Genomic DNA, 20004 nt, shown 5'->3' with positions numbered 1-20004 from the left:
GCGATGTTACTAAATTCTGCTAAACTGCAACTATCCAGGTGAAGAACTACAAAAGCTAGAGAAAGATTCTCATTCTGCAGGTCCCCATCAGTCTGTGGGTCCAGCTCCAAATCTCGATAGATTTTGAAACGGGAATTTTATTTTTAAAAGAATTAAAATCGTTCTGTTACAATAGTGCGTTATTTTTTCAGTGAGATCTAAAGGAACTTTCAGCTTCACTGACTCTGCCCATTTGTCTGTGTCTCGTAATGGCAGATAACTTTAGAAAAGAGTTGACAAATGGGGAGCAAATGTATTTGTACAGCGGGTGGGAGGAGGGGAGGAAGGACGTCAAGTCATTAAATTAAGTAGCAACATTTGCAGTGATTTTTTTAAACTCAGTTTTGTGGCTTGGTTGGGCTGTTTCTTTTAAAAACGAAAACTTTATTTTCTTTGAGAAATAAGCTCAAAAGAGGTCAAGCAGACATGATGTATTGGTGCTTGCCTCCCAAAGGAATTATCACTCAGTTGAATTTCTTGTACATTACTGTATCTCGTTCTTGTTTATTTTTACAATACTTCCTGCTGAGTTAGCTGTGTGATGGGACAAAAAGAGAGGCCCAGGCACTAACAATATTGTTTTATACTGCAGCATTGCATGGGTTGAAGTTTATTTGCGGTCATTTTTTTTAAAAAAGGGAAAATGAGTGTTGTTTTATATTCTAGAACAAGTTTCAAATCAATTGGATCTCCCAAAATATTTATCCCCAAATATTTACATTTATAAATTGAATTTAATTCAAGAAAGAAGCTTGTTTGTAATCAGCCTTCCGTTAAGAGTGCTGTTGGTTTGGTCACTCAATCCACGACTGTTTGTGGGGCAATCCTATGAGCAATCGGCTGCCACGTTTCACCCACAAAATATACAGTCAATTCACTTTACAATATATTCTGTGAAGTGCATTGAGACGTCTCGACAAAGTGCAAGGTTTATTATAAATGTACTAAAATTGTAAAATTGTACACGCGCAACACTGCAGATCATCCTCTCAATTACACCTTCAGTAACATGGGAGGGTCGATTTTTCCCCTGTTTTTGTTCAGCGCTGCTTGATGGCGGAGATGAGACCAGTCAGAATCTGACCTTATCTCCACTGCCACCAACAGAGATTCAGCTCCCTGGGTGACTGCAGCTTTTATCACCATCCATCGGACAGGACTCCAACTGGGCATGAAATATTTAAAACAAATATAGCAGAGTTCACGCAGGCAGAAATACCAGCCGACTTCTCCCTGAAGTCTCCTGGGGATGACCCTGTGCATAAAATCCGCTTGACAGATAATAGTTTGTACATTTATTTTATTAATTTCTGCCAGAACTGGGCAGCGGTGAATCCACTGTTTTTCTGGAGCAAAATAGCACATCTGGAGTCTTTAGCTCCTCTACACCCCTGTGTCTCTTTGTTCCATTGAGGAGAAAGGAAAGAAGCCCATTGAGCCCACTCTTGGGTTCATTTCCCAATTCCACTTCCCACTCTTAACTAATTCTCCCCTGTGTTTGGCCACCCGGGGGGGAAGGAATTCCCCCTGGGGCTACATTGACTCTATTTGTGTAGCATTTCAGACCATCCAGAATTTGGCAAATCATTGAATTCATTCTGAAACTTGAAGCTGTTTTTCTGCAGTACGTATAGTAAAAATAATAATAATCATCATCATCCATGCATTTGAGATAGCGCCTCATCATGTCATCGTTGAGACGTCTCAAAGCACTTCACAGAATATAGAAGAAGATTGACTGTGTATTAGTGTGTTGGACAGCAGCCAATTGGGCCACAGTCGTGGATTGAGTGACCAACCTTTTTTTGGATGGATTATTACGCCTGGAAAGTGACCCGCCAATCGACTAACAACTGGGTTCCTATTTACTGCTAGGTAAACAGAGGTGTGTGGAGTAAGGACACTTGCCTAAGGTTTCGCCCTGCCCGCGAAACTAGCCCGTGTTTCTTTTAAAAAAGGGCTTAAAAATTAACACTGTCTTAAGAACTTGCCAACCTCTTTAATGCTAAGAAAATAGTGTTAGTCTAGCCCAGGTGGAATTTCTGCTCTCCTACTCCCCCCCCCCCCCCCGTGTTCTTGCTAGAGAATTATCTGCATGTACTAATTTCATCTTGGCCTGGCCAGCAATCCCCCTGACAAACAGTGGGCAAGCACATCAGGGCAGTCTGTGGGACATTGTTGCATCCAAGTTGGTTGCTGGGTTCGCCAACAAAATACACAGTCACTGGGCTTTATAGTATATCCTGTGAAGTACTTCGAAAAGTCTCAACAGCGTGATAATGCACTGTACAAAATACAAGGGTTATTATCTTCAGCATTATATTCAGAGCCACTCGGGAAGGTTGGTTTAACTAAGATTCGTGAAACCGCCCTGAACTTTCTGTTCAGTCTTCATTTGCTTGATGCAATTCAGATCTGTTTCAAAAGCAAGATGCACTGTTTGTCTTCTTACCAGAAAGCCAGAAATTTTTGCACAGAACATTTTGATAAATTGGACTAGAGGGTCAGTTTTATTAGAGACATGAAGGCCAATTTTCCGGGACTTTTCCAGACAGCCTTTCATCATTTTATTGGCTTTTCTCCCGACGTTGTTTTCGTGCCCCCGATTTGAGCCTGAAACTGCCTGCGTTTATTGTTTTTACTGAGACCAGTCATAGCACCGAAATAGAGGAACAATGCAGCAAACTGTGGAAGCTGCTTTAGGACGTTGAGAGCTTACAAGTGTTCTGACTTTAATCACTCAGCTAATAGCATCGCAGTTTACCAAACAATTAATCCCACCAGGGATTGCTTGGGATATCCATGATGAAATGGAGGGATTATTTGTAATTGTGGGAAGCAACTGCCTGTGTTTCTCACGCATGTAAAGCATTTCTGTTGCTTCTGGAACGCCCTGCCTCAATCCCTTTGCCTTGCCCCCCCCCCTTTATATCTATCCGTAACTCCAGCCCTGATACCTGTCTCTTCGACCACGCCTATGGTCACCTCCCCCTTTGCTCACTGCTAGCCCTGCCTAAGTAGCACTCAGAGATGCTATCTATCCTTTGTGTAAAGCGCCGTATACATTCAAGTTGTTGTTTATTAGATGAAAGGCTGTCTGGAAAAGTCCCGGAAAATTGGCCTTCATGTCTCTAATAAAACTGACCCTCTAGTCCAATTTATTAAAATGTTTTGTGCACAATTTTGTGATATTTCTAAATTGTGAAATCTAAGTGGGGTCTCCTTCTCCAGGTGGACACCAAGTATATCACTCCGATTCAACATTGATTCCGCTCAAAAATATATTGAGTTGAAGTCACAGACTTCTGGATTTCCTATTTAGGAAATTGGTTAAGAAATCATGGAAAGTTGACCCCCCGGTTTTTCAGTTAGAAACCTTTCAAAAAATGAGCCTTCAGTTTAACATGGGGTAATAGGGTTAACTTATGTGTGGGTTTTTAACCTGCAAGTTCTGTATTGGATCATTTGTTTCCTGCTCTTATTGCTTTTACTGCATATTTTCTGAACAATGAAGATCAGGAGGAATGCTACATTCTGTTAAACGGTGGATTAACGCTACTGTAATGGAGCTTTCACTGAGAATTTCCTGCCCACTGCCTCAGAGGTGCCTATCCAAACACTTACCTCTGCAGCTAGTCTTAGGGCCTCCTTTTCCTGGAACTCGTCTAACATATTTAGAAAACTATGCAGTGCCAGCTTTGCAGTTTATGAAACCTCTTTAAACCGCTCTAAATTTGTGGCTATCAAAAGCCAAAGAAATGCCATCTTGTTCACATGTCTTGGCTGACGCCTCGTATTGCCAATGTATTAAGAAGCATCAAATTACAAGGATTATTTCTAAGTGTTCACAGCGCAATGTAGCACGTACTGAGTCACCACAAGCACGCAATCTTGTGTATTTCCAGGAAATAATAGCAGCTGCTTTAAATTGTCACTATTAACTGGATCACAGGCGTCCATTTATTGCACCTGAATGGCGAGATACGTTTTGTTCTGCGAAGCAAGTTTCCTTGAGGTTTAGTTGCAGAAAACCATTGTCATCAGTACTTGAAAATGGGCCACAGTGAGTTAGTGGTCAGTGCCTTTAGATGATCTAAGTACCTGGAACTGGCGGCAGTGTTGGAGAAGGCTGGGCCCAAGGCAGAAGTACATTTTCTGGCCAAGGAACAGTTTTCGTCCCTTCTCAGCAGATCAAAGCTGAGAAATACCTACTTAACAGAATCATGTGGTACTAGATTTCAGGCCTAATTTACAAAGTACAAATTGCTCGCTTTAAGGTTAAAACAGTTGGAGACACAATGACCAGGAAATGAATGGACTTACCTGCAGAGTGTGCTCGACCTGATGAATATTACTGAATACAAGGAATGCATTAAAACTATCGCAAATTTTACCCCGTTATTTCCCTGTAGATGTTTTCATTTTTATATCGTGCTATTGTTAAGACAGTGAAGACAAATATGATGGCTTAGTTGGTAGTATCGCTGTCTAGAGCAAAACTGAGTCAGACAGAGCAAGCACCTGAATTACATAGTTACATGAAGTCATACACACAGAAATGGGCCATTTGTCCCAACCAGTCCATGCCAATGTTTATACTCCACATGAGTTCCAACCGCATCCAATTTCCCTCTGTTGTACCTTTTCCTTCTCCCTCAGGTATGCATCACATTTTCTCTTAAATACATTGATGTGATTTGCTTCAGCCATTGCTTCTGGCAGTGTGTTCCACATTCTCACCACTGTATATTCCTGTCTGTTTTCTAGCTGGTTTACATTTAAGTCCTATGCTTTTGGATTCACCAACAAAAGACAGGTCATCAACATCTACCTTGATCCAGGTGTATCCAGGTTTTCGCTGAATTTAGCTTCTTTCTGCTTGACAAGAGGTGGGGTCGACACACTGTGATGAGTTTAGTTTGTTCATGTGTACTGTGAAAAGTTAATCTAGGAGATGTGAAATATGAAAAGGATGAAAATCAAGTGGTCTTAACACATTTTATCTAAGTCAGCAGTACTATTTAACAAAGACTAACCCAGCATCAACTCTCTTTATTAACAGGTACGCAGGGTGACATGGATCAGATGCGCGTTGAACCAAACATCTATCTTGGGTCACAGTTTCCAGGTGAGGTGATGGTCAGACCACCAACGTAGTAGCACAGATTGCTTTGTGAAGGCTTGTTTTGAGACTTATCTTCGTCTGCCCACGATCCATTTCAAGGAGTAAGAATATAACACCACCTGAGCTTCAAAGGTGTCTCACAAAACAGCCTGGCTTGAGCTAGTCTTTGTGTACTCAAGAAAATTGTCTTTCGAATGGAAAGCAAATCAGTCTGTCAGTGCTCCTTGGAAGTTTAATAACGTTGCATTAAATGGCCCCAGGTGCTCCATTGAAGGACATTGGGAACGGCTCTTGTCCTCCAAGAATCTGCATCCATTTAAACAGGCTGAAGGCAAAGCAGCTGGAATCCAGCATCAAGAGGGAACATGTAAATAGTATTATCTGAGTCTTTCAGAAGGGCAGAAACCCTCCTGTTTTTACAGGTGTTTCTAGTTCACCAGTTTGTTTCCAGAAGGCTTGTGGCTGCCCTCTGATTATTTTCGTTTTGTCCTCTCTTTGTTAACAATGACACCGCAGTGTGTTGGACAGCACCTGCCCCCTTAACAGTCTCTGTCAATGGCCTCCCAGTGGTTCAGAACTGCTGCTCACGCAGTCAAGCCTCTGCTGTTTGCATGGACTGATCAGAGCTGTGCAGAGGCTCGGAGGCTATATTGTGGTGTTCACAAAACTGCTCTTTGCAATCTCTAGAAAAACCCTTTAGAAAACATCACAAGTAATAGATGGCTTAAAACTGAAGTTGTGCGTCCCATTCCTTTTCCAGATCTAGATGTTAGACGATCCTTTCCTCCCCCCACTCTCTGATCAGGTTACTGAAAGAAGAATTTCACTCACTAGACTGGAAATTGAATGGTTTTATTAATAATTGTGTGAGCTGAGGTGACTTGATTCACAGCCATATGTAATTTCCTACGCCAGGCTGGGTTGGATTGAATTTGAATCCGCCTCGCCGCACCCGACCTCTGCAATCCTACCGACCCTGACACTCCTTCTGCTCAGGAAACACCTGGTTCATGCCCCCTGCTTGATCTGCCCTACCATTGGTGGGCAAGCTTTCAGCTGTTCTGCCCCCGCCCCACTCAGATTCCCTCCGCCTTGCCCCCTTTCCTCCCTCACCACTTCTAAAGCCCTCCTTGACTTATCTCTTCAACTGTGCTTTGGGTCTTCTTTTTCTCTCTGCCTCTCACCCTCCTCAGCTCTTCCTCCCCATACACACAAAGTCCAATGCCCAGTCAGCTGCGTGAAGCACTTTAAGATGTGCTCCTGACGTGAACAACGCTGTATAAATGTAAATTGCTGCTATTGTTGTTGTCACCTGACCTGGTCCAGAACTGCTGTGGGGCTCAGTAGCTCTACAACATGGATGTTATAAACCTTGCCAGGTTATTGGACTTGTATGAGAAACTGTGTGACGCTGCAATGGGAGAACAGTGAGTGGGTGTTCTGGAAGGCTCACATTTTAGGGCCTTTATCAACTCTCTTGTGATTTTATGAAATTCTTCTCCCGTTTTGTAGTCCACTTACTTCATTTATTGGCAAAATCAGTAATTTCACATCTAGGAGTTATTATAAGCATTGAGAATCAGGACCATGAACCTTGGGGAGGGGGGGAGTGGGGAATGACATAGGTAGTAAAATCTATTTAAAGAGAAAGAGCTATGGGAGTGACATTTTGTAAAAGTAGGTTTCATTGTTAAAATGAGTGATCATCACTCTTAATGCCTGGTATTAACCTAGCAGGTCTGGTTTGGACTACACGTTGATGAAAAATTATTATATTAGGTCTTCCCTCTACTCCCCCCCCAATGTATTCCTCTTCCCCACCTCCAAACCCACCTCCCATCCATCCATATGTTTTCCCGTTCACCATTTCTGTCTCTGATGAGCCAGGTGCTGAAACATGATGTTTTTTTCACCTAATCCAAATGCAGCTCTGCTCAGGTTCACTATAATCAATAATGTTGATAAGGACAATACAAGGGCATTCTCTTTGCTTAATTCAAAGGGCATTGCTTATGTTACCGGAGAGATTTCTATCAGGAGCTGAAGTACAGGGCCGTAAATTAGAAGTGACTGAGTTTATGCTTCGAAGTGGTTAGTGAGCTGAAGTTGATTAATGGGTCCAAAATTCAGTCGCTTCAATGCCAGTGAGGGCAGTTGGGTCCCAAACTATTTAACTCTCTAAGTTCTGCATTGCCAAGTATAGGGACGTCTTCCCGACATGAAAGGCGCTCCACAAATGTAATTTTGTTGTTGTTGTTGCTTTAGTCATTGTTTAATGCTGAAAGGTTTAGTGATTTGCAGAAGGTAAAAAAATCACTGAGGTCGAATTAGTGTTTTTCTTAACAAGATTCCTTGATAAGGAATTCTTGTTGACCCACAGGAACTGTGCTGTGAAGTGGAGCTCACTGGAGTGCAGTTGCTGTCAGTGGGAGTGATGTACTTCCACAAATGAAAGTAATCCCTGTTTTTTCACAGTTTCCTCATTAAGAAAACACTGGTTAGGCCTCAGCTAGATTACTGTGTTCAGTTCTGGGCACCACACTTTGGGAAGGATGTCAAGGCATTGAAGAAGGTGCAAAGGAGATTTACCAGGATGGTACCAGGAATGAGGGACTTCAGTTAGAAGGAGAGGCTAGAGAAGCGAGGATTATTTTCCTTGGAGCAGAGGAGGTTAAGAGGAGACTTAATCGGAATTTTCAAAATTTTGAGGGGATTCGATTGGGAGAACAAAGGCAAACTATTTCCACTGGCGGAAGCCGATTCAATAACAACAAGATTACATTTGTATGACACCTTTCACGTCGGGAGGATGTCCCAAGGTGCTGGAAATAACAACTTTTAAGAGAGAAGTAGATAATTATTTGGGGAGGACAAGTTTGCAGGGCTATGGGGAGAGCGCGGGGGAGTGGGATTGATTTAGATAGCTCTTTTCAAAGAGCCGGCACAGACACGATGGGCCGAATGGCCTCCTTCTGTGTATAATTCTATGATTCTATGATCTAAGAACTACTGTAAATTTAACTCGCGATTCTTTTAGATGAGACATAATTCAGTTCTGATTTATCTATTCCCAGTCCACTGGTTTACTGGACTAATTTATGTCAGAGTCTATGATGAATCCCATCCTGATGATCCACAATAGAAATATGTTTTTAGAGCTGCTGGCATTTTTGACATTGTGTTAATATCCAGAGTATTCATTTATGATGGCAGTTGACTGCTTTCTTTCTGTCTCTTTCCACATCATCTATTACTTTCCATATCAACTACAATTTATGCAGCGCCCTTTACACGGGGTAACGACATGGAGTGCTTCACAGAAACAGGGCCTGATGGCGAGCAGGCACAGGAACAGGTCATTCGGCCTAACTATTCTGCGCTGGTGCTTATACTCCACATGAGCCCCCAACCCATCCTATTTCCCTCTCCTGTTCTCCTCTATTCTTTTGTCGCTTGTTCTGAGTGCTTTGACTTTATCTTTTGTATTTCTCTCTGTTAATATTTCTCTTTTTTTTTCTCACCGTCTACTTCCGCTCTCCTGAATGAGTTTGACTCCTTATCACTACAACTAAGGTAAAGTTCCATGGGCGATGGACATCCTCTGCTACATCGTCTAAATAGCCACATTGCTGAGTGTTGACATGTGGTGTCAGCAACATTTGGCCACAGGGGCATCACAGCCAAACCCAATCCTGCCTCTGACCTAACATCCAGCAGGGCTCAGCTGGCTCAACTAACTCAGCACTAGATATGAACGTGCTGTTGTCTGTGAGCCTTTACCCACCTTCTACGTCAAGCTTTCATCATTCAGACACTGGTTGTATGAGTTTGTTTTTGGTTTTAAAGGTACAGAGGCTGAAACAAACCTACAGTCAAACCTCCAGGCGTCTCCTCTGAAAATGTCCGTAACTCTACCTTCCATGAATGAAGAAGAGCAGTGTGACAGCATCAGCACCATCGATGGGGATGACACATCTGGGGCCGACATATTCTGAATTTCAGAGACAATTACAATCTGGATTCAGTTGCATCAAACGGGTCATTTTAACTTTTACCTTTTAATGCATTGTTTTGATAAATTTCATTAACCTCTGAAGAGACTAATGATGACAGATAGAAAACAGAAAGTCTTTTGGGAAAAAATCCCGGTTTGCATTATTTTGATAGCTTGTTTGTATTTTGATAGCTTGTGTGTTTTAATGACCAATGAAAAATAAATCAAAGTAGTTTTCTACAAAGTACATCTTCTCTTTGCTGTGAAAAACTGAGTAACAGTGCATGATCAGGAAGCGTCATTTGGTGTCGCCTCACTCTCTCAAGCCAGTGTTATTCAATGTGGGTGTTGGACTACAGTGCACAAGGTGGATGTGTTCTAGTGACATTTACCACTTGTTGGAACTTCCCCATCCTTCGGAACTCCATCCTACAGTCCCTTCGCCTCGCCCCCTATCTTGCCTCCTTCAAGGCCCGTCTCCTCTTCGACCGCATCTTCGGTCAATCTCCTACCCATACCCTCCCTGCCCCTTCTGATCCCAACCCCCAGCTCAGGTCCAAATCCCTGATTGTCCAGAGTCTTGAGAAGTCCTCCCGACGTGAAAGATGCTTTACAAATATAAATTGTTGTTGTTGTTGTTTGTACAAGCTGAAAGTGAGGATTTAATTATAAGACTTGCTCCTTTTTCACCTTTTACGCCTGTTATAATCACAAGATTTCTTTCTGCAGAGCCTGTGAAAACTACAGGAATGTTTCCCTGAATTGTGCAGCAATCTTTGAACATTTCTTGAATAGCAAGGAAAGTTTTTTCTGTGTCCTTTTTTAAAACTACAGACACAGAAAGAAACATTGAAGTGAAGTTCCCCGAAATGGTTTAATTGGTACAGACACTGTCGTGGTGTAAAACTAAGCCACACGGGGAGGAAAACTCGCAGATTTGAGCCTGAGCTTGTGATCTCAGATAGGCCAGCAGTAGGGGTGCTGCAATTGGCCTCGGTTCCTGTCACTATGCATAACAGTAACTATTGTGAAGCGCTTTGAGACTTTTGAATGTTAAAGATGCTATAAACATATGAGATCTTTGTCTCGCTGCAGTGCCATCTTCGGGCAATTGCAAGAGGAAGCTTGCAAAGTGCCAGTCTGCAACAGAGAATAGGAACGCTCTACACCACTTGATCGTCCGTCTGTCTTGTCCTGTCCTTATCTTGATTCAGTTTTAGCACAGCGAGCTGAGAGGGTGAATATGAGTGGAGCTGTGGAGAATGATTGACAGGTCCAGGTGATCCTTCTCCTCACACCCTCCCTTTCCCTCCCTTGGTCACCAGGGAGCTGCTTTTAAAAGGATTTGGATCAGTACAATGAGGCTCTGTAATCTTCTCTTCAGCTGTTGCCTTTTAACAGCAAGTTGACCGGAAACCTAAGAGAGACTGAATGCGGGTGCCCTGGCACGCTCCAACACTGAGGGGCAGGATGAAGTTATGCATCCCCCAATCTGACACTTGGCAAACTTCCTCACAGCCGTGCTGGAGGCTAAGTGCTTCCCACAGAGAGGGAGGGGACGTCAGAGGGATGCAACCCATTACCAGGCAGCCGCCCCACAGAGTAACACTGACAGAAGCTCTGGAGCAAGTTTCCTGCCTGAGATCTCGGCTGGAGAGAGGAGGCGGGATGGGCAGGGGAGTGGGGGGAAGGTCGGAAAACAGGGTTTTAAAGTGGAGATGAAAAGTTTTATCAACAAAGATAAAAGTAACACTCTTAAATGCAGCGTGCGTTTAAAACTTCCATCAGCCTACGAATTTTCTTGCAGTTTTTCCGAGAATTAATCGATGAATATTTTTTATTGTTATAATTTGCTTTTTCTTGTTCTGAACTATAGGTCCATACAATGTGAATGATGTTGCTTGCAGTTAGTTCTAACTTGAACATAAAGAGTACAAAGAACAGACTGTGCTTCTTCAAGCTCATGGTGAATGCTGTCTCGGCAGGGCATGTTTCCTCTTTCTCTGACAATCATTCTTTTGCTCTCTTTCCTTGTCTCTCTCACTCTCTTTCTCTGATACTTTCTCTTTTTAAAACTTGGACATATGACGCCTTTGTCCATTGTTTTGTGGTGAAGCTTTTTGATTTTTTTCATTAAAAAATTGTGTTCACTACCCGCATAATAATAATAATAAGTTCCCTTTTCAGCTTTAATCTGTCTATTTCTAGCTTTGATCTCTCATTTTTCTACACTCTGCCCCTTGATCTGCCAGCACCAGCCTCACGATGCTTAGGCGTTGAGTCAGCCTGTCTGCCTGCCAGCACAGTCATGTGCATGATGTACCTCCAGCCGATACAGTATTGATCTATAGTACTGCGGTCACTCTTCTCTACAGTATATCTCCCACAAGTAAAATGTTCTCTTTAACTTTCCAGTTTGAAAGAAGCGAAAACCATTAAAGAAATATTGTGCAAACAACACAATATGCAAGTATGTGAACTAAGAGCCTTTACTGTCAGACAGGGCCTTGGATCGATGTCTCATCGAAGGACAGCACCTCCAACAATGCAGTCACCCCACCCCAGTAGATTGGTACTGTACTGCATTTGTGTTGGTACAATGGTGCATTTCAACATGTTTCTTGATAATAATAATTATTCTTGCATTTGATATAGCACCTTATCATGTCAATGAGACGAAAGTGAATTCACTGAATATTTTGTGGGTGAAAAGCAGCAGCCCACTGTGCACAACATTGTCCCACAAACAGTCGTGGATTGAGTGACCAAATTATTATTTATATTATTTACTTATTTATAAATTATTATTTATTTTATTTACCTACAGAAAGTGATTCGCCAATTGACTAACAACAGGGTTTCCTACTTACCGGTAGGTAAACACAGTCGTGAGGAGTTAGGAAACTTGCTTAAGGTTTCACTCTGTTCGGGAATCGAACCCAGATCCTCTTGCTTTGTTCTCACAAAAAGTGATCTCTGTAAAAAAAATTCTGGTCTCATTCCAAGAGCTCCTTGTTCATTGCGAGCACACAGCTGGGGTTGGAATTCCTGGCAATTATACAGTGTATTTTATTTGGAAATATTTAGTGAATGCATTCCCAAACAAACCTAATCAGTAAAGTGATGTTCCACTGAGACTTTGCAAACAATCCCTTCTTTATTGTTTTTATTAAAAACTGACAATATCTAAAATAAACATTATTTCAAGCATTGAAAACACCCTTCAAGGCACACCACAAGCAAGGAACGCCCTACAACTGTACACTCGATTTTGAGAATCCTGGGAATATTGCTTGGTATTCTCCTGACCTACTTTCCATAGATCCCAATGCAGGATTATTGTGTTCTACCCCTAGGCCCGTGAGCATGCTGTCTTCCAAAATCTTATTCCTAGATATGGAGGTTGCATTGATCTTTAGTGTTAGTTCCTCAGGGCATGGGGAGGGGTGTCCACCTGGGGAGGCACAAGATCTACGTTTCCAGGTTTTGCTCCAGATTTAGCTAACAGAGCTCTTTGTACGCCTGCCCCCTTCACATGGGATACTGTTGAGAATTGCTCAGGAGTACTATTGGAGCCCTTTCTTGCCCTTTAGAGAAAGGCGGATCAGTCTTCCAGCTGACAGTGGTCAAATGAGACACAATCTGTAAACCTGTGAACGCTGAAGATACATACAGTCAACAGGTTTGTGCAGGTGGGTACAATGGAATCTCTCAGACGCAATCAACTGTATCAAATGAGTCTCTAAACCACTCACCATCAGAAAGCCTTAGAGAAGAGGCACCAACATGCTGACCCATTTAACAAGTTAACTGTGAAAATGTGGCTGTGCTTAAGAATTTTCCAAAATGATGCATGATCTACATTTTTGAGCAAATGAGGTGAAGACAGGAGAAAAGCAAATGAGATGAAGACGGGAGAAAAGGCCGGCACTATGAACCTTTTCTCGATGTTGTGCCTTGGATATTTGACATAGGAGGTGTTTTCCTGTTTACGTGACCATGATAATAATAATCCTTGCATTTGATATAGCGCTTTTCATGCCTTCTAGACGTCCCAAAGCGCTTCACAGAATATACTGTAAAGTGAATTGACTGCATATTTGTGGGTGAACGCGGCAGCCAATTGCGAGCAGCAATGTCCCACAAACAGTCGTAGATTGAAAATGACCAATTTATTATTGTTTTTTTTGGAGTGATTATTATTAGGCGTATGGAGTAAGGAAACTTGCCCAAGGTTTCGCCCTGCCTGGAATTGAACTCGGGTCTCTCACTTGCAAAGCGAGTGCTCAGACCACTTAGCTACAGGATTCAAATGATGATGAAACTCAACCTGAAGTCCAAGGAGAGAAGCAAGGCTACATTGAGTGTTAAAAAGAATCAGTGCGTGCGTTTCTACATTTACAGGACATTGAATTGCTTGCAGGTACATTGCAACAATCATTTTGTGCTGACCAGGCAGAAGCTATCCTTGACACCGCTGGCTTTCAGAGTGGGAGATCCGCTCAGGCACTAAATGTATTTAAAGTTCTGTAAATGTAAGAGAATTACAAGGAGAGGCTAAAGAAAATAGGAAGAAAAGAACACCCAAAGCTGATCATATTGAAGTATTCTAGATCCTAAAGGATAGAAATAAATACAACCCTAACAATGTTTAACATGGTCAAAAACTAAAGGGGCACAGTCAGACACAGAAGAGGGAAGGTGAACACACATTACAGATTTAATCTGTAAACCGGTTGTTGTAATGGGAAAACGAGTGGGTTGATTTCATTTTCATATGTACAAACCTGTACCAGACTTTCAAGCCATCCAGTAGTTCTTAACAGCGAATTGCTTGATCTAAAACGGTCAGCATTTTCTGCAGCTCATGCAGCCTGGAAGTACAAGATTCACTTTACAGTATATTCTGTGAAGTGCTTTGAGACATCTCGACGATGTGATAAAGAGCTATATCAAATGTAACGATCATCATTATTATTATACCAAATGGGCCGAAGGGCCTTCTTCATCCAAACCTCTCGTGGTTTTTCTACAGTTATCGCAAAATCTTAAATTTTTAACACAAAGTTCGTGTAGGCTCCAATTGTGTCAGCAAATTCAAGAGAGAGAGAGAAAGAGAGATTTGACGAGGAAACTGATTGCAGATATGAGATACAATGGTGCAGGATTACTTATTGTTGGTTATTTTATTCTTTTTTTACTTTGTGGCTGTACAGATGGACTCAAATGATCCTGTCCTATTCCCGCATACTTCAGATGCAATTTAGATTGGGTTTAAAATACAGCATTTGGAAAGGAAATGCTTAAACAGTCCTTCCAATGTATTTAAAAATATCCTGTATCTCAGGGGCCAATAAACCACAATAACGTGCCCGACAGAATAAAATCTGGCGCATGCTGGTTCTGTTGTTTTTAAATGATTTTAATGCACAGGAATGTTTGTCAGGGCACCACTCCAACTCTTTATGGCATGAGCTGCGAGAAAATGTTGACAGTTTTACTCAAAACCCCTTCATGAAACATAGGTAAGGCAATTCGCAGTCATCAACTACTGGTTGTCATGAAAGTCTGACACACAGGTTTATGCATATGAATTGAAAATCTATCCACAAGTGCCTTATTAAAGTGAGTCTGACAGAGATTTAAAGCCATTAATTGGATTCTGCCAGGGTAATTGCTTGTAAATTGTAGCAATTACGATAGGACATAGCTGGAGGCAGAATGCCAGGGATTTGGATAAAACCCAAGTGACAGACACCTAAGTTCTTAAATTAAATGGATCGCCATTCAGACAAGGCAGTGCTTTACCCCGGCTCAAAAGAGCTCAATTTTTAAAAAATAGAATTTGTCTTGAAGGCGAACACAAGATTCTCCAGATTAACAGTCTCAAGAGGACTGAGGAAGGCATTTTAAACTGCAAGGAAACACTGATGCCAATTGTCATCACTGCAATTCTGTCAGGCTGGCAAGCCAGTGAGAAGATTTGATACGAAATAAAATTGTGTTCCCCGCCATCAAATTGCCTCTCCCACAGTTTTATCTCCTTGCTATGCAAATAGAACATGAAATTATTTTTAAATTAACAGAATTTATGAATGGAGGTGGTGGTGGCGGGAGATGCTAAACTGGTCACGTGGTGGATTCGGCTATCTGAGAGACACTTCCTGTTGGGTTGAACCCAGAGTGTTAAATGCTACAGGATGGCATGGAATAAGAATAGGTAATGCTGTCATTTTGCCCATCAATCCTTCCTTCTATGGAGCGCATAAAGTTTACCTAATGTGAATATCACCCTAACACCTCCAAATAGTCAAAAAGTGGAATCGCCAATTAATCTGGAGGGTTGATGGCCAGCGCACTTTATAATCTCTCAAATTTCTAAGATGCTGGAAAAGTGTTTGCAGTTTTTGGTGCCACACTACAGAAAGGATGTTAGATGTCTCTCAGATTCATCAGGATGATCCTGGAGATAAGAAGATAACAACAACAACAACAACTTAAATTTATAAAGCGCCCTCCACGCCGGACGGCGTCTCAAAGCGCTTCACAGTAACAGATCCCGAGGTTAAAGTTAAAGATGTAACTGAAGAGAGGCTGGAGAGTTTAGGAGTCTTTCCATTGCAACAGAGAAGATTGAGGGGTGATATGATACCGAACACACTGTCAAAGATGACCCACTTGGCTCCTGTTAACACTGCAGACCAAAGCCCTAACAGGTAGGGTGCTTTCCAGTCAATGCTTTCAATGCGAGCTATACGGTTTTAGCTGGTTAGACTCCTGCAAAGCCCCCAACAAACACTTTGGGGTCCCCAACCCTTGCCTCTTGCCAACTTGCGCCTAATACTCTCCGAAATTAGGTAAGCAACAACAATAACAAATGACATTTCTGTAACGCCTTTCATTTCGGGATAATGTCCCAAGATGCTGCACAGTCAGGGATGGAACCCGAACAGGGAACTAGGATCAGGGAGGGTAAAGGATAGGAGCATGGCTGAAGGTGCAGTCAAAGAGGAGGGTTTTGAGATGTGTCTTGAAGGAGGCAAGGGAGGGAGTGAGGCAGAGGAACATTGGGATGAAGTTCCAAAGGTTGGGGCTAGAGAGGCTGAAGGTCCGACTGCCGATGGTGGATCGGGCTGGGCGTGGGACGTGGAGCTGGCTGGATCCTGCTGAGCAGAGAGAGCGGACAGGTTGATGTGGGGTTAGCAGGTCACTGGGCCATCAAGGCAAAGACAAGGATTTTGAACTGTATCCTCTGGGGGATGGAGAGCCAATAGAGCTGGGCAAGGATGGGGATGATAGAGACACCAGAGCCTGGTGCAGGAGAGGACACAAGCTGCGGAGTTCTGGATGATCTGCAGCTTGTGGAGGGAAGAGTTGGGAAGGCCGACAAGCAGGGAGTTGGCAGAATTGAGCCTAGATGTGATAAATGTGTGAGGGTCTTGGCAGCCTGAGGGAAGATGCATTGGCGGAGCCGGGTGATTTGTGAAGGCTGGGAAAGGCAGAATGGGTCATAGCACGGATTGAGGTAGAAAGGACAGTTGAGCGTCAAACAGGATACTAAGGTTCCGGAATGGCTCAATGAGGTGGAGTGTGGATCCTTGGATGGTGATGCTGCCTTTGCCTGAGGTGTGGAGGTGCTGTTGAGAGCCAATCATGAGGCCCTTGGTCTTGTTGATGTTCAATTGTAGAATGTTAGCTCTCATCCAGGACTTGATGTCTCACAGACATTTTGTCAGGACAGCAGTGGTCCTAGAGTCGAGGGTGGAGGCAGAGAAATTGAGTTGGGTGTCATCCTCATACATGCGGAAGCTGACCCCCATGTCTGCGGATGATGTCACCAAGAGAGAGCATGTACATGTTGAAAAGGAGAGGACCAAGGACGGAGCCCTGAGGAACGCTGCTGGAGACGGTGTGGGGACTGGAGGAGAAGCCGTTTGGGGAGACAAAGGAGAGGCAGTGTGAAAGGTAGGATCTGAACCAGTCAAGGACAGAACCATGAAGATTGAGTTGAGAGTAGAAGCAGTGGAGGAGGATAGAGTGGTCAACAATTTCAAAGGCAGCAAAGAGGTCAAGGAGGACGAAGTGACAGAGGGAGCCCTGGTCACAGATGGACAAAATGTCATTTGTCACTTTGACCAGGGATGTTTCTTTGCTTTGGGCAGCACGGAAACCCAATTGAGGGGTTCGTAGAGGGAGAGGCAGGAGAGGAAGGAGTGAAGCTAGGAAGCAATGACTCGTTCCAGGACTTTAGAAAGGAAAGGAAGATTGGAGGGTGCAGCCGTCCAGGGAGAGAATGTTCATTCCATTCCAGACGCACAGAAATTTCCACATGTCTTTAGCATACGTATGAGGAACGTTCAGTTTGGTTTGGATACTCTTAAGTACTCTTAAGTTACTCTTAAGCATGGATGATGGGTTTCTGCATATGTCAGACACCCAACTGATCAAAATAATAGACCTGGTCTGTCAGGGTTATGTACCACATTGCTCTTGTCTACAGAGGGCAGCACATTCTATTTTTGGAGAGCACTGATTTAGATGAGTCCTACCAACAGTCCTACTTGCTCCAATAGCATGTTATTTAAATTGTATGCTTTGGAACACACTGACCTTTTGTGGTTCTAAGGAGCGAAGGTTGCAAGCAAAATTGTATAATTTTTACTCAAAAAATTGAACAAGTTACAGGATTTAAAATGAATTCCCCACATGCCACAGTTTCCTGCAAGGACTCCAGCCTAAATTCAGCAGCAGTGAGGTGTCAACACCAGCAGGTCACGTTTACATAGAGACTTTCAGGTCAAAAGAACCTTTCAAAGGGCGGAACAAAATCAGACTAAATAGAATTGTTTTGTAAATAGAAATGCTATAAAAATGTAATTGTAAATGAAGTGAGGCGGGCTGGGTGTTGTGTCTGAATATTGGGTAGCTATGCTCCTGCCTTTTATTTGCACTTCAGCTATTACAGTTATTCAAGTTGTGACTGGCAGGCAAAACTTTGAAATTGCCTTTGATGTAGTTTAGACTGACACTCCAGTGTGGTGCCGGGGGAGTGCTGCACTGTTGGAGGCGCTGTCCTTCGGATGAGATGTAAAACAGAGGTCCTGTCTGCCTGTTTGGGTGGATGTTAAAGATCTTATGGCACTATTTGAAAAGAGAAGGGTGTTTCCCCTGGCACCCTGACCAACAATCCCCTGGATAAAATTGGACATTCATTCCATGACAGTTTGTGGGACATTGCAGTGCGCAAATTGGCTGCCACGTTTGCCCACAAAATATACACCATACAGTAAATCTTGTGAAGGGCTTTGAGGCATCCTTCTGACATGAAAGGCACTATATGAATATGAGGCTTATTACTATTACAGTATTATCTTCCATTGTGTGTGAAAGGTAAGACTCGTCGTGTGTTCTGTTACTGGGAGTGGAGTCGGCAGCCGTCAGTGAAGATTGGGAGAATGTGTTCAGACATCTGCATCTGAAAATGAACCACTGCTTTTTAATATCAGGTTGGCTAGCAGACGTGCAATGCAAACCCAGGATTAGAGCCGCCTTACACCCACCAGGCTTTCTCGGAGTCCCATGAAAACATCCCATCAGTTTACAAGGTTCATTAAACCTCCTGAGAGGTGACGGGAAGCTATAATTATATGGTAATATTTTGACAGCTTGAATCCTGGACACTGTGAACTGTGGCAATGTTATAATTAATTAATCAGTAAATAGATACTTTTCAATAATAGTGTATAAAGTAGCGCTGTTTTAATTAACTGCTGACTCTAATGTATGTTACAGGCAAACTGCGAAGCACTTGTTATTACCAACGCCTGAAATCTTTCCCTTCCATTAGAATTGTTTCGAATGGTTGATTAATTATAGTGTCTGCCGAACAGAGAGATAATTTAAGCATGTATTCCGGAACAGCCATTTGAATAATAATGGTTAAAATGCAACACAATCATTGCAGAATCAGGGTCTGTCTTGCCATCTGCACTACATGCTGAAAAGATACAAAGTTAGTCAGCTGTGCGAATCATACTGGGAGCCATTCTGTCATTCTTGTCAGCAGAATACACACACGCGCACACACACACACACACACCCGCAGAGCGACCCATTTCAATTTGTACTCTGCTAAGGATGCTTGTGTTTTAAATATTGAAGGAATAGAACGGACAAGTTAGCGGCAGTGGTTTAATAATAATAATAATAATAATCCTTGCATTTGATTGTGTGCATAAACTGCTGGTACAGCACATTTGCTTCTAATTTTCCCTCATATTGATATTCTGATGCTTACCTAAATCCAGTCATCTGGCTCGATGCTAAATTAATTAAAACGTTGCTTTTCGCTTCACCATTCCCACTGCAGTGCAGATTTGCCTGTCGCCCGCCGCACATGCTACCTCCAGCTTAATAATAATAATAATATTCCTTGCATTCGATATAGCGCTTTTCACGTCTTCTAGACGTCCCAAAGCGCTTCACAGAATATACTGTAAAGTGAATTGACTGTATATTTGTGGGCGAACACGGCAGCCAATTGCGCACAGCAATGTCCCACAAACAGTCGTGGATTGAAAATGACCAATTTATTATTGTTTTTTTGGGGAGGGATTATTATTAGGCGTGTGGAGTAAGGAAACTTGCCCAAGGTTTCGCCCTGTGCCTGGAATTTAATTCCGGTCTTTCACTTGCAATGCGAGTGCTCTAACCACTGAGCTACAGGACTCCACATTTGCAGGAACTTCTGGGCAAGCTCTCCTGCAATTGCCACTTCTATATCAAAATACATTTCAACTCATTCCTTCCAAACTAGCAAGTCTACTATCTTCCTGTTACAGCAAGA

At 42.7% G+C, this 20004-nt stretch overlaps 1 protein-coding gene across 1 annotated transcript in view; it reads left to right on the top strand.

Annotated features, from left to right (window-relative positions):
* Positions 1-9402, top strand: part of kiaa0586 (KIAA0586 ortholog) — a 78588-nt gene extending 69186 nt beyond the window's left edge. Inside the window, exons 18-19 of the mRNA XM_007893310.2 lie at positions 5102-5167; positions 9011-9402. Of these exons, the coding sequence (XP_007891501.2) occupies positions 5102-5167; positions 9011-9159 (215 nt within the window). The 3' untranslated portion in view covers positions 9160-9402. The remainder of the gene's footprint in view (positions 1-5101; positions 5168-9010) is intronic.
* The last annotated feature ends 10602 nt before the right edge of the window (positions 9403-20004 follow it).

This window comes from Callorhinchus milii, unplaced genomic scaffold, assembly GCF_018977255.1.
Source record: "Callorhinchus milii isolate IMCB2004 unplaced genomic scaffold, IMCB_Cmil_1.0 Scaffold9, whole genome shotgun sequence".
Classification (NCBI taxonomy): domain Eukaryota; kingdom Metazoa; phylum Chordata; class Chondrichthyes; order Chimaeriformes; family Callorhinchidae; genus Callorhinchus; species Callorhinchus milii.
Note: the sequence above shows the minus strand (reverse complement) of the source record. Positions and strands in the feature narration are given on the sequence as shown.